A 25,894-nucleotide genomic window follows, 5' to 3' on the forward strand; every position below is an offset into this window, starting at 1 on the left:
GTCTGAATACCTGAATGAGAGAAGGACGCATGTCACTGACGCTCCTGTCTCTCACACACACACACACACACACACACACACACACACCTCTCCTTCAGGATGCCCGAGAAGCCTTTGTGTTCGCTGATGAACTTGAGAATGCCCACATCCGGCTCACTGAGGCCGTGCTTCATCATGTCAGCGAAGCTCTCCTCCTCCTCTTCATCTCCTCCTCGGCTCTCCTGCTCCTCTTCCTCCTCTCCTCCTCGGCTCTCCTCCTCCTCTTCCTCATCTCCTCCTCGGCTCTCCTCCACCTCTTCCTCCTGCTCCACTCGGAGCCTCTTGGCGGCGTGACCCGGATCCTCTTCAGGGAGGGAGCGCTTCTCTCCGGTCACTGAGAGCGGACTGGCCTCGGCCTCCTCCATCTGAACCAGTCTACATTCACACAGCACTCTTAATCTGGGTTATTACAGTGTACACACTGGATCTATATATTCACGGTGAAACCTAAACACAGCAGGATTTATATTAAACATATACTCACGTGTCGGATGGGGTGTGAGTGTCAGTAAAGTCGGACCTTTTAAGGCTGAAAATGCGCTTAAAAACGGAATGAGAACAAAACAGCACAGATCTGAAAGCACAGTAAGCAGATGTCGACACGAACAAACGTTAACTAAATCTTTAACGTTAACTAAAGCACGAAACTCTCGGGACTGATCTTACCGCGCGCACACGACACGAGCCGCACCGCAAAACATCCACACACGTGCTTCCTCTGATGCTCACATTCCCCGGAAACGAATCCAACACAAAGCCCCGCCCTCGCGTATGTCATTGGTTTACACCCTTGTCAATCATAGTTAGGGATCTTCTTTTTCTTTTCTTTTTTTTTCTTGTCTTTTTTTATTGGCGATTATCAAACCAGCATTGCCAAGTCGCTCCAGGATTTCACGAGTTTTTTTTCTTTGTGATTTTTGCCATCAAAATGACTGATTTTGCTTTGACTTTTTTCAAAATTTGCGATGATATTTGCGGCATTTCTTATTGTTTTGCAGTAAAATATATACCACATGACTTTTCTGACTTGGATAAAGTTTTAATAGTTGGTGATTTTAATATCCATGTTGATAATGAAAACGATGCATTGGGATCAGCATTTATAGACATTCTGAACTCTATTGGTGTTAGACAACACGTTTCAGGACCTACTCATTGTCGAAATCATACTCTAGATTTAATATTGTCACATGGAATTGATGTTGATGGTGTTGAAATTATTCAGCCAAGTGATGATATCTCAGATCATTATTTAGTTCTGTGCAAACTTCATATAGCCAAAATTGTAAATTCTACTTCTTGTTACAAGTATGGAAGAACCATCACTTCTACCACAAAAGACTGCTTTTTAAGTTATCTTCCTGATGTATCCAAATTCCTTAGCATATCCAAAACCTCAGAACAACTTGATGATGTAACAGAAACTATGGACTCTCTCTTTTCTAGCACTTTAAATAAAGTTGCTCCTTTACGCTTAAGGAAGGTTAAGGAAAACAGTTTGACACCATGGTATAATGAGCATACTCGCACCCTAAAGAGAGCAGCCCGAAAAATGGAGCGCAGCTGGAGGAAAACAAAACTAGAGGTATTTCGTATTGCTTGGCGGGAAAGTAACATATCCTACAGAAAAGCATTAAAAACTGCTAGATCCGATTACTTTTCTTCTCTTTTAGAAGAAAACAAACATAACCCCAGGTATTTATTCAATACAGTGGCTAAATTAACGAAAAATAAAGCCTCAACAAGTGTTGACATTTCCCAACACCACAGCAGTAATGACTTTATGAACTACTTTACTTCTAAAATCAATACTATTAGAGATAAAATTGCAACCATTCAGCCGTCAGCTACAGTATCACATCAGACAGTGCACCATAGACCCCCTGAGGAACAGTTCCACTCATTCTCTACCATAGGAGAGGAAGAATTGTATTAACTTGTTAAATCATCTAAACCAACAACATGTATGTTAGACCCTATACCATCTAAGCTCCTAAAAGAGGTGCTTCCAGAATTCATAGATCCTCTTCTGACTATTATTAATTCCTCATTGTCATTAGGATATGTCCCCAAAACCTTCAAACAGGCTGTTATTAAGCCTCTCATCAAAAAACCACAGCTTGACCCCAAAGAACTAGTTAATTATAGACCAATCTCGAATCTCCCTTTTCTGTCCAAGATACTAGAAAAGGTGGTATCCTCACAATTATATTCCTTCTTAGAGAAAAATGGTATATGTGAGGATTTCCAGTCAGGATTTAGACCGTATCATAGTACTGAGACTGCTCTCCTTAGAGTTACAAATGATCTGCTCTTATCATCTGATCGTGGGTGTATCTCTCTATTAGTTTTATTGGATCTTAGTGCTGCGTTTGACACAATTGACCACAACATTCTTTTGCATAGACTTGAATACTTTGTTGGCATCAGTGGAAGTGCATTAGCATGGTTTAAATCTTATATGACCGCCATCAGTTCGTAGCAGTGAATGAAGATGTATCATATCGATCACAAGTGCAGTATGGAGTACCTCAAGGCTCAGTACTAGGGCCGCTACTCTTCACGCTTTATATGTTACCCTTGGGAGATATCATCAGGAAACATGGTGTTAGCTTTCACTGTTATGCTGATGATACTCAGCTCTATATTTCTTCGCAGCCCGGTGAAACACACCAATTTGAAAAACTAATGGATTGCATAGTCGATATAAAAAACTGGATGACGAGTAATTTCTTACTGCTAAATTCTAAAAAAACAGAGTTGTTAATTATAGGACCTAAAAACTCTGCATGTAATAACCTAGAACACTGTCTAAGACTTGATGGTTGCTCTGTCAATTCTTCGTCATCAGTTAGGAACCTAGGTGTGCTATTTGATCGCAATCTTTCCTTAGAAAGCCACGTTTCTAGCATTTGTAAAACTGCATTTTTCCATCTCAAAAATATATCTAAATTACGGCCTATGCTCTCAATGTCAAATGCAGAAATGTTAATCCATGCATTTATGACCTCAAGGTTAGATTATTGTAATGCTTTATTGGGTGGTTGTTCTGCACGCTTAGTAAACAAACTACAGCTAGTCCAAAATGCAGCAGCAAGAGTTCTTACTAGAACCAGGAAGTATGACCATATTAGCCCAGTCCTGTCAACACTGCACTGGCTCCCTATCAAGCATCGCATAGATTTTAAAATATTGCTTATTACTTATAAAGCCCTGAATGGTTTAGCACCTCAGTATTTGAATGAGCTTCTTTTACATTATAATCCTCTACGTTCGCTACGTTCTCAAAACTCAGGCAATTTGATAATACCTAGAATATCAAAATCAACTGCAGGCGGCAGATCCTTTTCCTATTTGGCGCCCAAACTCTGGAATAACCTACCTAACATTGTTCGGGAGGCAGACACACTCTTGCAGTTTAAATCTAGATTAAAGACCCATCTCTTTAACCTGGCTTACACATAACATACTAATATGCTTTTATTATCCAAATCCGTTAAAGGATTTTTAGGCTGCATTAATTAGGTAAACCGGAACCGGAAACACTTCCCATAACACCCTATGTACTTGCTACATCATTAGAAGAATGGCATCTACGCTAATATTTGTCTGTTTCTCTCTTATTCCGAGGTCACCGTAGCCACCAGATCCAGTCTGTGTCCAGATCAGAGGGTCACTGCAGTCACCCGGATCCAGTACGTATCCAGACCAGATGGTGGATCAGCACCTAGAAAGGACCTCTACATCCCTGAAAGACAGCGGAGACCAGGACAACTAGAGCCCCAGATACAGATCCCCTGTAAAGACCTTGTCTCAAAGGAGCACCAGGACAAGACCACAGGAAACAGATGATTCTTCTGCACAATCTGACTTTGCTGCAGCCTGGAATTGAACTACTGGTTTTGTCTGGTCAGAGGAGAACTGGCCCCCCAACTGAGCCTGGTTTCTCCCAAGGTTTCTTTCTCCATTCTGTCACCGATGGAGTTTCGGTTCCTTGCCGCTGTCGACTCTGGCTTGCTTAGTTGGGGACACTTCATCTACAGCGATATCGTTGACTTGATTGCAAATAAATGCACAGACACTATTTAACTGAACAGAGATGACATCACTGAATTCAATGATGAACTGCCTTTAACTATCATTTTGCATTATTGACACTGTTTTCCTAATGAATGCTGTTCAGTTGCTTTGACGCAATGTATTTTGTTTAAAGCGCTATATAAATAAAGGTGACTTTGACTTTGATGATGTTACAGTCATAATAAGATCTCAAGAAGACATTTTTCAGTTGAGGAAGTGTCTAGACTGGTTTTAGAAAGCATCTTCAGCGAAGGTAAATTGGAACAAAACGGAAGCATTACTTTGTGGCCAGTGGCGGGAAGAAGTTCCACCTCACCTCCCACAACAGTGCCACTGGAACACAGAGGGATTGAAGATCCTTGGAATCTTTTTTGTCTCTCAGCAGTATATGACAAGGAATTGGGATGGAGCGGTTGAAAAGATTTTAGGACGATTGAAGAGATGGAACTGGATTCAGCCACAGTTATCATGTAGAGGAAGAGTTTTAGTGATAAACAACTTAGCTGCTTCAATGTTGTGGCATCGACTGACTGTTTTAGACCCTCCAGCTGGACTTTTACAGCTACTCCAGAAACATTTTGTGAATTTCTTCTGGGGAGGCCATCATTGGGTTCATCCAGGGATTCTAAATTCACCTGTGTTTGAGGGTGGTCAGGGTCTCATTGATCTAACCGCTAAATGGAGAGCTATGAGATTACAATCAGCTCAAAAACTGCTGTATAACACTGATCCACAACCATGGATTATGTATGGGTTAGCAGTATTACGAGCAGTTAGTAAAATGGGACTTGATAGACATTTATTCCTTATTTCTAACGATGCAATCAAAGGTTTGGGTATAAATGGATTCTACCAGTCTGTATTAAGAGCATGGAGTATTTTTAAAATGGAAAGAGAGAGCCATTTTGGAGTTGAAGAACCACTATTTCATAACTCATGGCTATGTCATCCGTCTAACTTGCCAAATGTTGAAATTAACACTTTTATTTCATCGGGGGTTTTAAAAGTGGCAGATTTAGTTGACACAGAACATAGTACATGGTTTTCAGTACAAGAAATAACTAAACAAATGGGTAAGAAGTCAGAAAGGATAGTGAAGAATGTTTTAAGCAAGTTAAAATCATCATTTCCTATATCATTTAACAAGTTTCTTCAAGATTTTTTTTGTTAATGGTTAAAATCAAAGGTTTTTTCCTGAATTATTTGTAACACCATATAATTGTCAGGATAATGAAGATAAGAAACAACTTCTTTCCTTAAAAGAACTTCAACATATGTCTTTTTCAGAAAGCAGTAAGCGACTTTTGTATATAGCTTGTGTGAAGTCAAGATTTCGTGAACAACTTAAAAATAAGACGGATACAAAATGGAGGAGTTATTTATCTGTCCCTGACGTTCAATTACCTTCATGGCGTTTGTTTTATAAAAGTCCATTGCCCAAACGATCAGGAGATTTACAGTGGCGTATCTTGCACTGTGCTCTAGCAACAAAAACATTTTTGTTTAAGTGCAACTTTAGTACATCTTCAGTTTGCAAATTTTGTAATGTATCAGATACTGTTTTTCACGTTTTTTCTGAGTGTTATAGAATTGTACCTCTTTTGAATCTCTTAGAAAATTTATTTAGAGGTTTTGGTTGGAATTTTTCAAAAACGGTATTTATTTTTGGGGTTAAATATATGAAGTCTCAAAGTGAGTCCTGCACCTTTTCCAATTTTTTAATTGGTCAAGCGAAGTTAACCATTTGGAAAGCATATCAAATTGAAAATGAAGACAAAAGAATTAATGTAGTAGGATTGTTTAAAGCTTTGGTAGAGTCCAGAGTTAAAATAGAGTATGAATTTTATCAAATGAACAATGATATTTTAATTTTTAGAAAAAAGTGGTGTATAAATCCAGATTTTATTTTTGTGAATGATGATGATGAATTAGTGTTTCAGTGGTACTCCTGAAATTTGAAGGATTTAATAGTGAATTTAAAATGTTATTTATTACTCATTGTTATTAAGTATTGTTATGAATTATGGAAATGTGAAGATCATTGTATAATATGATAGAAAAATAAAAGTGGATAAGTCTCTCTCTCTCTCAGTCACTCACTCACTCTCTCTCTCTCAGTCACTCACTCACTCTCTCATTCAATTCAATTCAATTCAGAAAGCTTTATTGGCATGACAAAAAAATACATTTTGTATTGCCAAAGCATCAAAAAACAACATAGAAATTGATTTTGAACATTAAGTACACCAAACATTATAATAATAGTTAAATAAAATAAAATAAAACATAATATCATAAGATTAATAAATAAAATAAGAAGAATTATAATGCCGAAATCATGTACATAAAACACAAAAACAAATAAACTAACACTGAACTTGGAATTTAACATTATATACATGTGTGTAGGTCTGATGGGGTGTTAGGCTGTGTGTGTGAGTGTGTGTGTGTGTGTGTGTGTGTGTGTGTGTGTGTGATTGGGTGTGTTAGGCTGTGAGTGTGTGTGTGTGTGATTGGGTGTGTTAGGCTGTGAGTGAGTGTGTGTGTGTGTGTGTGTGTGTGTGTGTGATTGGGTGTGTTAGGCTGTGAGTGAGTGTGTGTGTGTGTGTGTGTGTGTGTGTGTGTGATTGGGTGTGTTAGGCTGTGTGTGTGTGTGTGTGTGTGTGTGTGTGTGTGATTGGGTGTGTTAGGCTGTGTGTGGTTGGGTGTGTTAGGCTGTGAGTGTGTGTGTGTGTGTGTGTGTGTGTGTGTGTGTGTGTGTGTGTGTGTGTGATTGGGTGTGTTAGGCTGTGAGTGTGAGTGTGTGTGTGTGTGTGTGTGTGTGTGTGATTGGGTGTGTTAGGCTGTGAGTGAGTGTGTGTGTGTGTGTGTGTGTGTGTGATTGGGTGTGTTAGGCTGTGTGTGTGTGTGTGTGTGATTGGGTGTGTTAGGCTGTGTGTGGTTGGGTGTGTTAGGCTGTGAGTGTGTGTGTGTGTGTTCATTGGGTGTTTGCTGCTCTGCTCGTCCCTCAGGATGTGGAGAGATGCTACAAATCTTGCTGCTAAATTGGAGCATTTGGCTTCTTCGCCAAGGATGAATCTAAGTTTTTGGGTTGGATTACAGGTGTTAAATTGGGGAAATATCTTATTCATTTTGGGGTAATATTGGTCTCTGATGTGTTGGTATTTGGGGCATTCTGTGAGGAAGTGCAGCTCGGTCTCCGGCACTCCCAGAATGCAGTGCGAGCAGAGTCTGTCCTCCCGGGAGAGCCAGGTCTGTCTGCGCCGGCCCGTCTCGATGGCCAGGCTGTGCTCGCTGAGTCTGTACATCGTCAGGGTTTTCCTGAGCTTCACATCATTCACTGTGCTCAGGTAGCTCGCAACAGTGTACTCTCGATTTAGTGCCGAATAACATTCCAGTTTGTGTTGGTTTTGAATGGTGTTTGTCCAATGGGTGATGTACTTGTGTTGTTCTGTGTTGATAATTTGTGCAGGCCGAATGTGTGTGAGTGTGTGTGTGTGCTGAGGCGAGCTGATCTCTGCAGGAGAGAGCTCAGTCAGACTCAGCACCAGCTGGCACAGGGGACTCCTCATTACGCTCAGCTCTTGGTGTTTCAGGGCTTTATAATGGTACGTGTTGGGATCGCTTGTTTTCAGGTGTTTCCAGAATTTGATTTGGGATGTCAGTTTTGATTGATCGTTTTATGGCATAGAAAGCCCTCTGAGCTTTCTCTTTGAGTTCATTCACAGCCAAAGTAAAGTTACCAGTTGGAGTTATTTTCAGGCCGAGGTAGGTGTATGCTTTTGTGCTCTCAATGGTTCTGTGTGAGAGTGTGAATGTGTGTGTTGGTCCCTGAGATCTGGAGCGTTTCTGGAACATCATGACTCTAGTCTTCTGGAGGTTGACGGTCAGGGCCCAGGACTGACAGTAATCCTCCAGCAGATCCAGGCCGTCCTGAAGCCCTTGTTTAGTGGGCGACAGGAGGACCAGGTCGTCTGCGTAGAGTAGACACTTGATCTCTGTGTCGTGGAGAGTGAGACCTTGAAAGGGAGCATGTTCTAACATATTGGCCAATTGGTTGATGTAAATGTTGAAGAGGGTGGGGCTTAAACTGCATCCCTGTCTCACTCCGCGCCCCTGGGGGAAAAATTCGGTTCTTTGGTTTCCAATTTTGACAGCGCATTGGCTGGCTGTGTACATCGATTTGATCAAATCATAGAATTTCCCCCCTACTCCACTGTCGATAAGCTTTAGGTATAATCCTTCGTGCCAGATTGAATCAAATGCTTTCTTGAAATCAACGAAACAAGCAAAAATGTGTTCTTTGTTTTGATGTACATATTTGTCAATTAGTGTTTGTAATGTAAAAATGTGATCGGATGTGCGACATTTTGGAAGAAAGCCAATTTGGGATTTACTCAAGGCATTGTGCTTCATAAGGAAGTGTAAAAGTCTGGCGTTTAAGATGCTGCAGAGAACCTTCCCCAGGTTACTGTTCACACAGATGCCTCGGTAGTTGTTGGGGTCTAGTTTGTCTCCGCTCTTGTGGATGGGGCTGATGAGGCCCTTGTTCCAGATCTCAGGGAAGAACCCTACACACAGAACATCATTGAACAGTTTGAGCATGGCCAGTCTGAAGCTTTGCTCTGTGTGTTTCAGCATCTCGTTCAGGATGCGGTCTACACCACAGGCTTTCTTGGACTCAAGGACTCCTAATTTTTCTTCCAATTCTTTCATTGTTATGGGGAAATCTAAAGGGTTTTGGTTTGTTTTAATTGATCTTTCCAAATTGTCTAGTTTATTAATTATTTCATTTTGATTAGAATTTTGAATTTCAGTTGGGGTGTATAATTCCTGGAAGTGGTTTTTCCACTTCTCCCCATCTTGGATTGCCAGAACTTCTTGATTTGGTTTGTATAGCAATTTCCATTTATCCCAAAATTTGTGTGAGTTTATAGATTTTTCAATTTCTTCAAACTGGCTTTGCAGAAACTGTGCTTTTTTCCGCCGGAGTGTGGCTTTATACTGTTTTAGTGCCTCACAGTAAAGAAGGCGGAGGTCCGGATTATCTGGTTGTCTGTGTTTTTGATTTGATAAGTTTCTGAGGTTTTTTCTCAGAGCCTTACAGTCCAAATCAAACCATTTGTCAGTATCTAAATATTTTTTCTTTGGTTTAACAATTGCCAAATTACTTTTTTGTGCTGTTTTGTAGAATATGTTGTTTAGGTCTTGTACTTCCTGATTGATGCCAAATTGGTTTTTGGGGTATTCCTGTATTTGGAACGAATGTATGAGGGATTGTATTTCTGAAGATTCGACGGCAGTGCTGTAATTACTGGCACTGGTTTCTGTCCATTTGAAAGACATTATTTTGCTCATTTGATATGGGGTCCTAATTGGTTGGGGTGATGTTTCAGATTGCTTTATATAGAGGATGATTTGGCTGTGTTCTGAGAAAGGTTTGAGGGGTTTGACTGTGAATGCTCTCAGAGAGGAAAGCTGGAGATCTGTGATGGTATAGTCTACAATGCTGTTCCCCAGAGCTGAGCTGTAGGTGTATCGGCCGAGCGAGTCCCCTCGCAGTCTCCCGTTGACGATGTACAGAGCCAGTCCTCGGCAGAGCTGCAGCAGCTGCCGTCCGTGAGCGTTCACGGTTTCATCACAGTTTTGTCTGCTGGGGTGAGAAGGGAATAAGTGGTTATTGCCTGTGATGAATCTGCTACCGTGCGATTCGATGAAATCTAATTCTGCTCCTGTTCTGGCGTTTAGATCGCCCATAAGCAGCACATTTCCCTGGGCCTGGAAATGGCTGATTTCTCTCTCTATGTTCTGGAAAGTTTCCTCTTGGAAATACGGAGACTCGAGGGGTGGAATGTAAACTGCACAAAGGAAAACAGGCTTAGATGCTGATATCATTCCTTTTTGTATTTTAAGCCACAAGTGATGTTGTTCTTTTTTTATTAGTTCTATGGGCAGTTCAGATTTAATCCATATTATCATCCCTCCCGAGTCTCTCCCTTGTGTGACTGATGAGAGTTTGACGGATGGTAATATTATCTCTCTGTATCCTGAGGGACAGCTAGTGAACGCATCTCCTCTGCACCAGGTTTCCTGTAAGATGATCACATCTAGGTCTTGTAGTTCTTTCATAAAATCAGAATGTCTACTTTTTAGGCCAAAGACTGAGGAGTTTAGACCTTGAATATTCCACGTAGAAAAACTAAGTGATTTCATCGTAAACTTTTAAATTAATGTGTATGGTTTGTTTGCTATTTTGAGAAAAAAGAAATGATGCAAAATTACTACAGATTAAAATTAGAAGAATGAAAGATGTGATTAAGGTTGTGGTAGAAACTCAAAACATCAACAATTCCATATTAAATGTACATTAATACCACAGAATAATAGTTTTTTTTTTGTTTACCACTGTCCACTGTGTGTTAGTAGGTGAGAGCAGATGATACTCAGCATGTGTTGGATGTTGTGGAGTTCAGCGTTAGGGTGGTCTGCTCCTCCGCTGACAGCTTGGGCGTAGCTCAGTCTGCCTGGCTGGGCCGGGCTCTGCTGTGGACGGGCTTCAGCTGCTGGAGCTGTGGGGCTGTTGTAGAGCGGTCTCTGTCTGTAGGGGTCCTGTCTGGGTGCTGGAGCTCCGGGCGGTGGACCTCTGGGTGGAGGTCCGGTCGGGGCTCTAGATGAGCTGTGGACTGGGATGTAGTTTGCTGGAGTGTGTCTCGATGGATTGGCTGGGTTAGGGCTGGTTCTGCTCCACCTGGGGCTGGTCTGGTTGGTCCTGTATAGAGTGACATCTTTGAGTCTCTTTGCGAGGATATGTACCAGGTTCTTATAAAGGTGGACGTGGTCGTATAGACAATCAGTGTCCAGGTCTGGATGGTGGGCCAAGTGGATGTTGGGCAAGAGGACACAATGTCTAGAGATTCTGGAGTTTATTTTATTAATTGTGTTGGGGTGGAAATCTTTCCTCTGAAGTAAAGTGGACAGGATGATTTTGGAGTTGGGGAAGGTTTCTCTAGCTTTATCCACGACGGCTCTGAGGGAGTTCGACACTCGGTCCTGCTGGCTCCGCAGGTCGTTGGTGCCCGTGTGGATGATGATGTGGCTGGGCCGGCCTAGCTGGGACTCTGTCAGGAGCTCCAGGGCTTTGTCAGTGGTGGGACACCAGAGTTTAACAGCTCTGTGCTGGGGGAACAGTTTCTTTACATCGATGAATTTGCCATTTGAATCGATGAGTAGAGCTATTTCGGGTTCCTCTGTGCTGGCTGGTGCTGGGCTGCTGTGAGACGAGGGCTGCTGTGTTGAGGAATCTGGCAGGGGGCGCTGTGAAGGCTGCAACCATCTCCATCTCTAGCTTGGTGAAGTGCTCCTGTAGGAGAGGGATAGCTCTGAGCAGGGAGGGCGAGATGTGCTCAGCTTCTGCAGGAGTGGGTCTGAGGTCTGAGGTGCTGATCGGTGGATTCTGCTCAGATGACCAGCTTTCAGATAGTACAGCTTTCTCATGTTTCACGATTTCACCTATTGTTCTGTAGTCCGCCTGGAATGTTTTCAGGTCCCCCTGTATCATGACTGTACCATTTTTGTAGATGTTCACGGTCATCACTGTGCTGTCAGGGTCATGCGGTTCTCTGATTTTGACTTTCCAGCCATTACAGATGCCTTCTTTCTTTACAGAGGGGTAATGGTTGATGATGGCTTTATGCCAGGCGCTGGGGTGATCAGAGAAGAAAATGAGGTTGCAGACTTCTCCAGTTTTGAACAGATCTGCAAACAGAGTCTCTGGATTGTTTGTCAGAAGTTTCTGCTTGTAGGTTTTCCTAGCGGTGTCGGATTTCACCTCAGAGGGGTACTGTATGCTGGTGAGGGGGGAGCTCATTTGCTTATGGCAGTGGGCTGATTGCAGCTGCTGCTCTGATTGGCTGATTCTCTCTGCCTCAGTTAAATTGATACATTGAGGAATGTCAGAGTGTGGGCTAGCCATAGCTTTAGCTTTTTAGCATTTTTAGCTTATAAAAATATAAAAAGATCAATTTTATGCCCTTATATTTGAAAAAAAAAAAATAAGCAAAGAGCCAAAAAAAGGATTCCTGTGCAATTTTAGTTGTACTCACTGCTTCTCCCTCTGAGGATAGGTGGTTCTTTTCCTGTTTTAAACTTTCCCTCCAATTTTCCAGCAGGCCTGTTGCTAGAAGTCTGATCTTCTGATCCTCTGCGTTGATTATTTGTGTTTAAAAAAATGAAAATACTATATTTTCAGAGTTCTTTTCAACATATTTCACTTCTGTATGTGGTATTCTTCTAGATTTTGTAGATTTTCGGTCTATTTCTTCTCTCAAAATAGCGAACAAAGAAGAAAATCTAAGAGCTCATGCAGATCATGGCTTCTCTCAGATGCATCACGCACACACTCTCTCTCTCTCTCTCTCTCGCTCTCTCTCTCTCTCCCTCTCTCTCCCTCTCTCTCTCTATTCTCTCTCTCTCTCTCTCTCTCTCTCACTCTCTCTCTCTCTCCCTCTCAGTCACTCACTCACTCACTCACTCAATCTCTCTCTCTTTCTCTCACTCTCTCTCTCTCAGTCACTCACTCACTCTCTCATTCTCTCTCTCTCTCTCTCTCTCTCTCAGTCACTCACTCACTCACTCACTCACTCAATCTCTCTCTCTTTCTCTCACCCTCTCTCTCTCAGTCACTCTCTCTCTCTCACTCACTCACTCACTCACTCACTCATTCTCTCTCTCTCTCAGTCACTCACTCACTCTCTCATTCTCTCTCTCTCTCTCAGTCACTCACTCACTCACTCACTCACTCACTCAATCTCTCTCTTTCTCTCACTCTCTCTCTCTCAGTCACTCACTCACTCTCTCTCTCTCACTCACTCACTCACTCACTAACTCATTCTTTCTCTCTCTCTCTCTCTCTCTCTCTCTCTCTCTCAGTCACTCACTCACTCTCTCATTCTCTCTCTCTCTCTCTCTCTCACTCACTCACTCACTCACTCAATCTCTCTCTTTCTCTCACTCTCTCTCTCTCAGTCACTCACTCACTCTCTCTTTCTCTCACTCTCTCTCTCTCTCTCTCTCTCTCTCAGACTCTCAGAGTTGAAGCCTACAGCCATGTGCAGCAACTGATGGAAAAGGGAGTCGTTTTGGTGCTTTTGTTCTTGCACAAATTATATATATATAAAAATGTATATTTGAATGTAAATGTATGTATGTATATATAATGTCAATAAATTCATTCTTTAATCATTCTCGAGTTTTGTCTTGCCTCTCTACAACCATTACAATATCTGGCTATATCATTTAGTGACTGCATATTCTGATTCCATCTTTATTTTACCTGATAACGAGCAAATTAGTTAAACTTAAGGAGGTTTATCAATATACAGTATAATTCAAGAAACTAAGACTTCACTTTTTCAGTTGTTTAAAGATTGATATACATTTGTAATTTGTTTTGTGTAAATTGTTTAAATTTTACCTCTGATGTATTTTGAATATAAAACTAATTTTATAAAATATAATAAAAATACTCCTGAGATTAAATGTCTTTCAAACTATGTATGTAAAAACTAAACCACCTGGGTCTTATAACTGCGGTCCTGAAACTGCAACCGTTGCTATATCATCCAGTTCGGTAGGTGGCGCTGTCACAAAAACTAGGGTCCTATAACCGGGGTCCTATAGACGGGGTACTAAAACTGCAGCCTCCAGTTGTGCATGAACATACTATTGGCTCGAGCAGATAAACGGTCTGCGCAGCCCGAACTAGCGCGGATTCGTTCTGCTTTCGGTTTGTTTATCCAGTGTAGCTCTTGTAAATCGGTCGTGATGAGAACGCAAGGTCTTTCTTTGACTGAATGCGCATTGCGGTTATGTCACGGGACGCTTCTAAGCCCAAATTATGCGGAAAATTTGTGGCAATTAGGAAAATTTGCGATCTTTTGCGAAAATTGCTGAGTTTGCTTGATTTTGCGATAAATTCAGCGATCGCAAAATCGCGAAATCCTGGAGTGACTTCCGCCACCGACTGAACTGGAGTAGGGGGGCATATAAAACAAACAAAAACAACAACAATGATAATAATAATTATAATAATAAAATAATAAATAAATAATTTTTAAAAATATATATAATTTTAATTAATTCACAATCTTTTATAAATGCAATAATCATCATACATCTTGTTAGCAGATTTCCCAAATAAACCTGACAAAGAAAAATCATTTTTTTACTTTCTTCATTGACTGAAAAAGGTTATATCTCTCATTGTTGTATTTTACACATTGAAGTAATACATGTGTTATGTCTAAGTCCAAGTAATCATGAAGACAAGACAGTTTCTCACTTCTTCAAGGTTTATTCAAACCCACAAGCAATACAACAGTGCCAGCCATTTACATGATTAGGCAGCAGGTGCAACCACTTCCATTCTTACTCCACACCTTTTATAGGTATCAACATGTGACTACAGCACCATCTCCTGACAAGTACATAAACACAACATTCCCCCTTTACTCAAAACTGTAAATTCCACCCAAATTACATAGTTGGTTCAATAGGCAAAACCTATACAAAATTTACATCCAATTCAGTTAGTTTAACAATATATTCTACATTCTGTAACCAGACATATTAGAACTAGAATTAATTTCTCATTTACCACAAGATAATCAATGTCTTTTGTACTAAGTAACATAATCATGCAATCAACGAGGAGGATGTTTCACTCGTGATGAAGACCTTACAGGAACAGATGGAGAAACAATTTGATTAGGCAAGTTCACAAGTTCATTTTTAGGCAACACCGTAGAGGAAGGAACAGACTGGAGGGACAAGGACTCCAGTTCACTCTCAATGGCATTTTCCAGAGGTGCACAAGTTGGAGAAAGATGAGATGCATGCCAGTTTTTTCCATCTGATAACTGGTAAGTGCATGGACCAAGTTGATACACAATTTTCAAAGGCTTTGAGAATCTAGGATGTCCTTTTGGAACAAGAACTGGAATTTTTATATGCACCCAGTCTCCAGGTTTGAACTCAGGAGTACAGGCTCTTCGTTTGAGGTCTGTGTATGTTTTCATCTTCTTTTGAGACAATGACACTTTCTGACTTACAGCAGGATCCTTACAAGTTATAGGAAGAGGGAGAACATTTAGACAAGTACGCAATTTTCTGCCACAGAGTAACTCAGAAGGAGAACGTCCAGTAACAGCATGGGGAGTAGCACGGTAAGTTTGAAGAAAGTCTGTCACTGTTGATTTCCATGGCTTTCCAGACAGAATAGCAGATTGAATAGAACTCTTCAGCACTCAATGGAATCCCTCAATAGCTCCATTTGCAGCTGGATGATACACTGACGTATGTATGTGTTGAATGTGAACTGACTGTATGTATGTGTTGACTTGAACCGACATCCATTGTCAGATACAATGTAATGAGGATTTTCAAATCTGCTGAAAACTGACGTCAAGAAGTTGATCACATTTTTACTTGTGATTGAAGAAGTGAATGCCACTTCTGGCCACTTACTATGATAGTCAATCAGTGTTATAATGTACCGACAATCCCAGGTAGCGGTTTCAAATGGGCCAACAATGTCAACAGCCACTTTTTCCCATGGCATAATTGGAAAAGGTACAGGTTGTAAGGGTGCAGCACGAACAGTTGTAACCTTATCAGAAGACAAGCAAACTTCACAATTCTTGATCTGTTCCTTAACCAAGCAGTCAATACCAGGCCACCAGTAAAGTTCACGAATGCGCTGTTTCGTACGCACTATTCCTTGATGACCTTCATGGGCAAGATTCACCAAAACACGTCACAATGCAACAGGAACAACAAGACGTGACCCTCTAAACATATAGGGCCCTATCTTGCACCCAGCGCAATTGACTTTGTACACTGACACAAGTATCATTCCTATTTTGCACCGGTGAAAAGCAGACTTTTCCCTCCACAGACGCACGTTGTCAAACTACAGATTGAACTTGCGCTCCCTGGGCGGGTCGGCGCAAAAAAGAAGGCGTGATCCGGCGCAAATAGTCCCTGATGCTATCTTGCAGTTCAATAAAACGTTTGCGCAACTAACCAAAAAAAACCTGGTCTAAAGTCAATGGCGCAATGTGCATGTTATCAGATGCTATTTTAAGCGCGCAATGGCCATAGTGTAGCGTGTGTGCGTGCATTCCTCTCCAGACTTCACAAGGCAATGTGATTAAGTTAGTAAAATAATATAATTATCTTGGCATCATTATCGATGATAAATTATCTTTTGAGTCTCACATAACTCATTTAAAGAAAAAAAATGAAATAAAGCTTGGGTTTTATTTTAGAAACATGAAATGTAAGAAAGAGAAGTTTCTACTATGTCTTGCCTTTACTTATATACAGTTATGTGGTGTATGAATTAGATTCCTATCTACTTCTTTCTTCTCTGGATGCTTTAAGATTTAAATCCGATTGTAAGCCTTTAACTCTTAATTATAAATAGTATAATAATTTATCCTGGTCATTTTTGTATTTTAGAAGGAAAATTTATTTTTTATCGAAATATTTATAAAAACTATTCTGAGATTGTTGCCTTTTTATTTAGGTTGTCTTAAAAATGGTTTTGTGAATATTCCCTCTGGTCTGATAATTGTTTTACTCTCGTTTCACTTGCAAGAACCGAATTGGGAAAAATGGCATTTATTTACGCAGTTCCATTTGAATGGAATAATATATTGGCATTTTAAATATATTATTCTGTCACGCGAAGAAGAATCATTGATTTGCTGTTGTTTCAATCTGTAAATGCTGTCAATTCTCGGCCAGGACTCTTTGAAAAATAGGCATTTTAATCTAGATTACACATTTACAAAATTATTATATGCCTGTTAAACCAAAGCTTATTAGGTTGTGTTTCTCCTATCCCCATACAATGTCACCTGTGTTTTATGGCCAGACGAGAACATCTGTCTCCTCAGCTCTGCACCGCACCTGGCGCGCGCCTTGGAAGATCCGCCGTTAAAATATCGATCCGCTATGAAATATGCGCGTCTCGTCTTAAAGGGAAGGATATATGAAGCTCTGATTGGTTTATTTCATGTTACGCCCAAACCACACCTCTGAATAATGAAGCTACTTCAGACATGCCTCTTTGAAACTTCCGCCGGCATAATAGCAACAGCGCCAAAGACCCGCCCACAAAGTTACTTGTGCTTTGCGCTTGATACTTGCGTTTCAGATCGTTAAAATAGGGCCCATAGTCCTTTTGCACAGCAAGTTCATGACGTATTTGAAAATATGGACGTAGAACAACCCCCACAGCAGCTGATGAAGAGGGCCATCCACGAACGATCTGAGCACGTAATGCAGTCATTTCTGAGCATGATGCAGAAGCAAGAGCAAATTCAGTTGGAGACACAGCAGACATTTCAGAAGACAAAAATGCAACAAACTCCGGCTCAGTATCGGAAAAATCCTCATCAGAAGCAGGCAAGGGTAGACGTGAAAGATAATCAGCAACCTGGTTTTGAGAGCCAGGATAATAATTCACCTCATAGTGAAAACACAAGAGTCGCTCTGCCCAACGTGCGATCCTCATTCCAGCGCGATCTGTGCCTTTAGAGGAGAGGAGCACTGTCAAGGCCTGATGATCCGTACGTAGAAGAAATTTTCGACCCCAGAGGTAAGTTCTCAATTTTTCAACAGCCCAGACACATGCTAAAGCTTCCTTTTCAATCGTTGAATATTTGCGTTCCGCAGTAGACAATGTTCTTGAAGCAAATGCAACAATGTGCTCTGTGTTGTTTTCATGAATTTGAGAGAATACAGCACCTAGTCCATAATCTGATGCATCCGTTGAAACGACAGTAGGCAAGTTAGGGTCAATGCTAAAGCAGGGCTTTGAAGTAACAACTCCTTTACAGTACTGAAACTCTTCTGAGCCTCATCTGACCAGCTGAACTCAGAACCTTGTCTGATACAAGCACGCAATGGTTCTACAACTGTAGCGAAATTTGGAATGAATTTATTGTACCATGACAACAATCCAAGAAGGGAACGGAGCTGATGTGCATCTTTAGGAACAGGAGCATGAAGTATTGCACTAAGATGATCCTCATCTGGGTGAATACCCTGTGCAGATACAGTATGACCAAGGAAGCGCAAACTGCTTTTATTAAAGTGGCATTTTGAATCATTCAACTGTAAGCCTGCATCATGTATGCGCTGAAGAACCACTTTGAGCATGTGGTCATGGTCACTTTTTGTGTGTCCCCAGACAATGAAATCATCCAGATAATTGGCCACATTTGGCAATCCTTGTAGTGCAGTTGCTAGCATTTTCTGAAATGCAGATGGAGCTGAAGCAAGGCCATAAGGTACTCGACAGAATCTGAATAGTCCTTCATGGGTGATGAATGCAGTCAGATCACGACTTTCTTCATGTAACAAAAGCTGGAAATAAGCATTCTCTAAATCAATTGTAGAAAAGACAGTTGCTCCACGCAGCATAGACATTATCTCATCAATATGGGGCAAAGGATAACTGTCCGCAACAACAGCTTTATTTGGTTCTCGCAGGTCTACACACATGCGAATACCACCGGTCTTCTTCTGAACAACTCGCTCAAAAACACCCAAGTCAAGAAGGCGTTGAAGTTCATCACTGACAGCATTTTGAACAGATAATGGCAACCGTCTAAGTTTCTGACGTACAGGTTTCACCACTGAAGAAGTTTTTACCTTATGCACAAATCCTTTTGCACATCCTAGCTTAGTAACAGGCACAGAAGCAGAAAGTCGCATTACAGAGGCTGAAGACTGAGTCGGTCCTGGAAGTATGGAAGAACCTTCAAACTTGAGATGCAATCCATTAATTAAATCCATTCCAAGAAGAGCAGTGCCACATTCAACTATAAAGATTGAAGTATTACAGGTCATATTATCTCTGGTAACAGTAACAGGTAGACAACCAAGCACTGGTATTGGATCTCGTGAATATGTCACCAATTTAACAGCAGGAGGCAGCAAAGAGTCTTGTTTAAAGTGTTTTTCATACACAGATTTAGGCAGAATGGAAACGGAAGATCCAGAATCCACAATCAACTCCACAGGTACAAAGGGCTGATGCAGTCATGATAGTAGTAGTACACTTTATCTTTTTAGATACTGAATCATGCATGTAAAGAATCTGAAGCTCAGGCAGTTCAATCTCATGTACAGAATGTGTTTGCTGTGAACGACTTTTGACAATTATTGCACTTTACAGAAACTGCAGGACATCTGAAATCATTTGCAAGATGTTTTGTAGATCCACATCGATAACATGCACGAGCCAAGGAAGTAGCAGAAGACTTTGAAGGCACAGGGAGAGATTTCAAAGGTGATTGTCTTTTGTAACGATCAACAGCAGGCACACTTGTTGCTTGTATTGCTTGCACAGGTACTGAAGTCTGATTTGAAAAAAGTTTAGCTTGTTCACCAGCAGCCTCCATTTGCGTAGCAATAGTAATAGCCTTGTTAAGAGTCAAATCAGTCTCTAATAACAGACGTTCTCGGATACGATGACATTTACACTCTCCACTTATTGATCTCGCAACATTTCATCATTATTAGATGCAAACTCACATGTGGTGGCTAAGTCCCGAAGAGAAGCAACATACTGCAGGATTGTTTCACCTGGTGCTTGAATTCGTTTTCTGAATGCATGACGCTCAGCTTCAACATTACGTCGGGGAATAAAGTGTAGTTTCAAAGTCTCAATAGCATCCTCCATTGTTTCTCCTTGGTTTGGTAAAGTATAGAATAATCTCTGCCCTTCTGTCCCCAGGCAATGAAGAAACAAAGCTCGCTTTCTTGCAACTGGCCTGTCATCTCCTGATGAATTTATGACAAGTAAGTAATTCTCAAACATCTTTAACCAGATGCCAAAAGGAATAGACGGCTCACCCGGACATGGTAAGAATGGCGTAGGAAAAGAAGCAACAGCAGACATCTTTCATGTAGAACAGCAAAATCCTCGTCGCCAATTTGTTAAGTCTAAGTCCGAGTAATCATGAAGACAAGACAGTTTCTCACTTCTTCAAGGTTTATTCAAACCCACAAGCAATACAACAGTGCCAGCCATTTACATGATTAGGCAGCAGGTGCAACCACTTCCATTCTTACTCCACACCTTTTATAGGTATCAACATGTGACTACAGCACCATCTCCTGACAAGTACATAAACACAACAACATGTTTTACTGTTTTTTGCTGATTACAGTGTATACATTCCCCAGTTGATTTGAGTTTGATTGAGAAATTCATGTCTAGTTAAAGATGTAAAGGAAACTGAACTATTGATTACTTTTCTTCTCTTTTAGAAGAATACAAACATAATCCCAGGTATTTATTCAATAAAGTGGCTAAATTAATGAAAAATAAAGCCTCAACAAGTGTTGACATTTCCCAACACCACAGCAGTAATGACTTTATGAACTACTTTACTTCTAAAATCGATACTATTAGAGATAAAATTGCAACCATTCAGCCGTCAGCTACAGTATCACATCAGACAGTGCACTATAGACCCCCTGAGGAACAGTTCCACTCATTCTCTACCATAGGAGAGGAAGATAAACTTGTTAAATCATCTAAACCAACAACATGTATGTTAGACCCTATACCATCTTCCTGAAGTCATAGATCCTCTTCTTATTATTATTAATTCCTCATTTTCATAAGAATATGTCCCCAAAACCTTCAAACTGGCTGTTATTAAGGTCTTATCAAAAAACCACAACTTGACCCCAAAGAACTAGTTATAGACCAATCTCGAATCTCCCTTTTCTGTCCAAGATACTAGAAAAGGTGGTATACTCACAATTATATTCCTTCTTAGAGAAAAATGGTATATGTGAGGATTTCCAGTCAGGATTTAGACCGTATCATAGTACTGAGACTGCTCTTCTTAGAGTTACAAATGATCTGCTCTTATCATCTGATCGTGGGTGTATCTCTCTATTAGTTTTATTGGATCTTAGTGCTGCGTTTGACACAATTGACCACAACATTCTTCTGCATAGACTTGAACACTTTGTTGGCATCAGTGGAAGTGCATTAGCATGGTTTAAATCATACTTATATGACCGCCATCAGTTCTTAGCAGTCAATGTCAATGTCACCTTTATTTATATAGCACTTTAAACAAAATACATTGCGTCAAAGCAACTGAACAACATTCATTAGGAAAACAGTGTCAATAATGCAAAAATGATAGTTAAAGGCAGTTTATCATTGGATTCAGTGATGTCATCTCTGTTCAGTTAAATAGTGTCTGTGCATTTATTTGCAATCAAGTCAACGATATCGCTGTAGATGAAGTGTCCCCAACTAAGCAAGCCAGAGGCGACAGCGGCAAGGAACCGAAACTCCATCGGTGACAGAATGGAGAAAAAAACCTTGGGAGAAAACAGGCTCAGTTGGGGGGCCAGTTCTCCTCTGACCAGACGAAACCAGTAGTTCAATTCCAGGCTGCAGCAAAGTCAGATTGTGCAGAAGAATCATCTGTTTCCTGTGGTCTTGTCCTGGTGCTCCTCTGAGAAAAAGTCTTTACAGGGGATCTGTATCTGGGGCTCTAGTTGTCCTGGTCTCCGCTGTCTTTCAGGGATGTAGAGGTCCTTTCTAGGTGCGGATCCACCATCTGGTCTGGATACGTACTGGATCCGGGTGACTGCAGTGACCCTCTGATCTGGACACAGACTGGATCTGGTGGCCACGGTGACCTCGGAACAAGAGTGAAACAGACAAATATTAGCGTAGATGCCATTCTTCTAATGATGTAGCAAGTACATAGGGTGTTATGGGAAGTGTTTCCGGTTCCGGTTTACCTAATTAATGCAGCCTAAAAATCCTTTAACGGATTTGGATAATAAAAGCATATTAGTATGTTATGTGTATGCCAGGTTAAAGAGATGGGTCTTTAATCTAGATTTAAACTGCAAGAGTGTGTCTGCCTCCCGAAACAATGTTAGGTAGGTTATTCCAGAGTTTGGGCGCCAAATAGGAAAAGGATCTGCCGCCTGCAGTTGATTTTGATATTCTAGGTATTATCAAATTGCTTTTTGAGTTTTGAGAACGTAGCGGACGTAGAGGATTATAATGTAAAAGGAGCTCATTCAAATACTGAGGTGCTAAACCATTCAGGGCTTTATAAGTAATAAGCAATATTTTAAAATCTATGCGATGCTTGATAGGGAGCCAGTGCAGTGTTGACAGGACCGGGCTAATATGGTCATACTTCCTGGTTCTAGTAAGAACTCTTGCTGCTGCATTTTGGACTAGCTGTAGTTTGTTTACTAAGCGTGCAGAACAACCACCCAATAAAGCATTACAATAATCTAACCTTGAGGTCATAAATGCATGGATTAACATTTCTGCATTTGACATTGAGAGCATAGGCCGTAATTTAGATATATTTTTGAGATGGAAAAATGCAATTTTACAAATGCTAGAAACGTGGCTTTCTAAGGAAAGATTGCGATCAAATAGCACACCTAGGTTCCTAACTGATGACGAAGAATTGACAGAGCAACCATCAAGTCTTAGACAGTGTTCTAGGTTATAACAAGCAGAGTTTTTAGGTCCTATAATTAACACCTCTGTTTTTTCAGAATTTAGCAGTAAGAAATTACTCGTCATCCAGTTTTTTATATCGACTATGCAATCCATTAGTTTTTCAAATTGGTGTGTTTCACAGGGCTGCGAAGAAATATAGAACTGAGTATCATCAACATAACAGTGAAAGCTAACACCATGTTTCCTGATGATATCTCCCAAGGGTAACATATAAAGCGTGAAGAGTATCGGCCCTAGTACTGAGCCTTGAGGTACTCCATACTGCACATCTTCATTCACTGCTACGAACTGATGGCGGTCATATAAGTACGATTTAAACCATGCTAATGCACTTCCACTGATGCCAACAAAGTGTTCAAGTCTATGCAAAAGAATGTTGTGGTCAATTGTGTCAAACGCAGCACTAAGATCCAATAAAATCTTAGTACACCCACGATCAGATGATAAGAGCAGATCATTTGTAACTCTAAGGAGAGCAGTCTCAGTACTATGATACGGTCTAAATCCTGACTGGAAATCCTCACATATACCATTTTTCTCTAAGAAGGAATATAATTGTGTGGATACCAACTTTTCTAGTATCTTGGACAGAAAAGGGAGCTTCGAGATTGGTCTATAATTAACTAGTTCTTTGGGGTCAAGTTGTGGTTTTTTGATGAGAGGCTTAATAACAGCCAGTTTGAAGGTTTTGGGGACATATCCTAATGACAATGAGGAATTAATAATAGTCAGAAGAGGATCTATGACTTCTGGAAGCACCTCTTTTAGGAGCTTAGATGGTATAGGGTCTAACATACATGTTGTTGGTCCAGATGATTTAACAAGTTTATACAATTCTTCCTCTCCTATGGTAGAGAATGAGTGGAACTGTTCCTCAGGGGGGGTGAAAGAAGCAGTGAAAGAAGAGGTATCATATCGATCACAAGTGCAGTATGGAGTACCTCAAGGCTCAGTACTAGGGCCGCTACTCTTCATGCTTTATATGTTACCCTTGGGAGATATCATCAGGAAACATGGTGTTAGCTTTCACTGTTATGCTGATGATACTCAGCTCTATATTTCTTTGTGGCCCGGTGAAACATTCCAATTTGAAAAACTAATGGAATGCATAGTCGATAAAAAATGAATGAGGAATAATTTTTTACTGTTAAATTCTAAAAAAACATAGGTATTTTTTATTATAGGACCTAAAAGCTCTGCATGTATTAACCTAGAACACTGTCTAAGACTTGATGGCTGCTCTGTCAATTCTTCGTCATCAGTTAGGAACCTAGGTGTGCTATTTGATCGCAATCTTTCCTTAGAAAGCCACGTTTCTAGCATTTGTAAAACTGCATTTTTCCATCTCAAAAATATATCTAAATTACGGCCTATGCTCTCAATGTCAAATGCAGAAATGTTAATCCATGCATTTATGACCTCAAGGATAGTAAAGACCTTGTCTAGTGTAAAGCGCATGGCACAGCTGCACTCAGGGCGTGTCCAAATCCTCTTTTGCTATTTTAACGACGAAAAAAACGGTTGGCGCACCTGGGTGCATGGTCTAAACAGGTTGTCCCTATTCTCTTAATGAGTAATGGGTGTTTTTTGGGCGTAACGTGCAATAAACCAATCAGAGTCTCATCTTCCATTCCCTTTAAGAGCCAGTTGTGCTCGTGCCATGATGGATTGCTATTTACACGGCAGAATTGTGGGGTGGTGTTGGCGCAGTGGATAAGACACATGCCTTTGGCGTGAGAGACCCGGGTTCAAATCCACTGTGTGACACCAATGTGTCCCTGAGCAAGACACTTAACCCCTAGTTGCTCCAGAGGCGTGCGAACTCTGACATATATAGCAATTGTAAGTCGGTTTGGATAAAAGCGTCAGCTAAATGAATAAATGTAAATGGAATTTGGCAAGCGCAGAGACAGAATGCATCTCCAGAGAGGAAACGGAGCTGTTCGTGTGCGAGCAAATAGATACATGCGATGACTATCCATTATGACATACATATATTTAATCAGCCTACAAAAAATTCTTATGCATTGCAATCCTTTAATTTTTAATATTTGGCATGTTTGTGTGCTGCTGTGCGTCCCTGTGTTTAATAAGCAGTGTGTACACTCTTTAAATAACAAAGAAAAAACATTGCGCCAGACTTTAGACCAGGTTTGAGCTGGTCTATGGTGCAGTCTATTTTCAGCTATTTAAAATAGCAATGCGCCAGCAATGCTTCTGAACACACCTCTTTTTTAGACCAGCACCTTTTATAGGGCCCATCTGTCTCAGAGGAGCACCAGGACAAGACCACAGGAAACAGATGATTCTTCTGCACAATCTGACTTTGCTGCAGCCTGGAATTGAACTACTGGTTTCGTCTGGTCAGAGGAGAACTGGCCCCCCAACTGAGCCTGGTTTCTCCCAAGGTTTTTTTCTCCATTCTGTCACCGATGGAGTTTCAGTTCCTTGCCGCTGTCGCCTCTGGCTTGCTTAGTTGGGGTCACTTCATCTACAGCGATATCGTTGACTTGATTGCAAATAAATGCACAGACACTATTTAACTAAACAGAGATGACATAACTGAATCCAATGATGAACTGCCTTTAACTATCATTTTTGCATTATTGACACACTGTTTTCCTAATGAATGTTGTTCAGTTGCTTTGACGCAATGTATTTTGTTTAAAGCGCTATATAAATAAAGGTGACTTCACTTGACATCAACTTCATGCTGTGGATCGGCGGATCGGCTTTGACCGTGGATGAAGCAGAGTCCAGCCCGGGGTCGTCTCATGTCTGACTCAAGCCACCAGCTGCTGCTCACTCTAGACCTACATCCATTCCTCAGTCCCAACTTTGCAAGGACAGTTCTGACTTTCATGTTTAAATAATTTGACACTGATGATTCAAAGGTGAGTTTTGAACAGTGTAGTGTGGCGCTTGTTTGTCATTTCTCCTATCACAAATGCAGACACGGTTTTATGTTTACACAGTGCGATACGCAACACAACGTGTAAAACGACAGTATAAGTCATTACAATCAGTAATCATGTCCCCACTGGATGCAAGAAATAGTTTGTAAGTTTATAAGCCTTGTTTTTGTCTTATTGTGCCAGTGTTCTGACTGGGACACAGTGCATTACAGTATGTTAAGGGCCGTAACATTTCCGTCACACGCTTGAGGCATTCAGCCAA

At 40.8% G+C, this 25,894-nt stretch overlaps 2 protein-coding genes across 3 annotated transcripts in view; one reads left to right on the plus strand and one right to left on the minus strand.

Moving 5' to 3' along the window:
- pus7 (pseudouridine synthase 7) overlaps positions 1-765 on the minus strand; it is a 26,628-nt gene extending 25,863 nt beyond the window's left edge. Inside the window, exons 1-4 of one of the 2 annotated variants that reach the window (XM_059531343.1) lie at positions 524-764; positions 300-414; positions 88-218; positions 1-10 (exon numbers count right to left, since the gene is read on the minus strand). The exon at positions 1-10 is cut by the window's left edge and continues 75 nt beyond it. In XM_059531343.1, the coding sequence (XP_059387326.1) occupies positions 1-10; positions 88-218; positions 300-404 (246 nt within the window). In that variant the 5' untranslated portion in view covers positions 405-414; positions 524-764. Of the gene's footprint in view, positions 11-87; positions 415-523 lie in introns of both variants that reach the window. The other variant, XM_059531342.1, reaches the window with a different exon arrangement.
- Positions 1-25,894, plus strand: part of LOC132121680 (cadherin-12-like) — a 388,852-nt gene that overhangs the window by 94,981 nt on the left and 267,977 nt on the right. The gene's annotated exons all lie outside the window — the stretch shown is intronic.

The sequence above is a fragment of the Carassius carassius genome, chromosome 39 (genome assembly GCF_963082965.1).
Source record: "Carassius carassius chromosome 39, fCarCar2.1, whole genome shotgun sequence".
NCBI classification, from domain to species: Eukaryota; Metazoa; Chordata; class Actinopteri; order Cypriniformes; family Cyprinidae; genus Carassius; species Carassius carassius.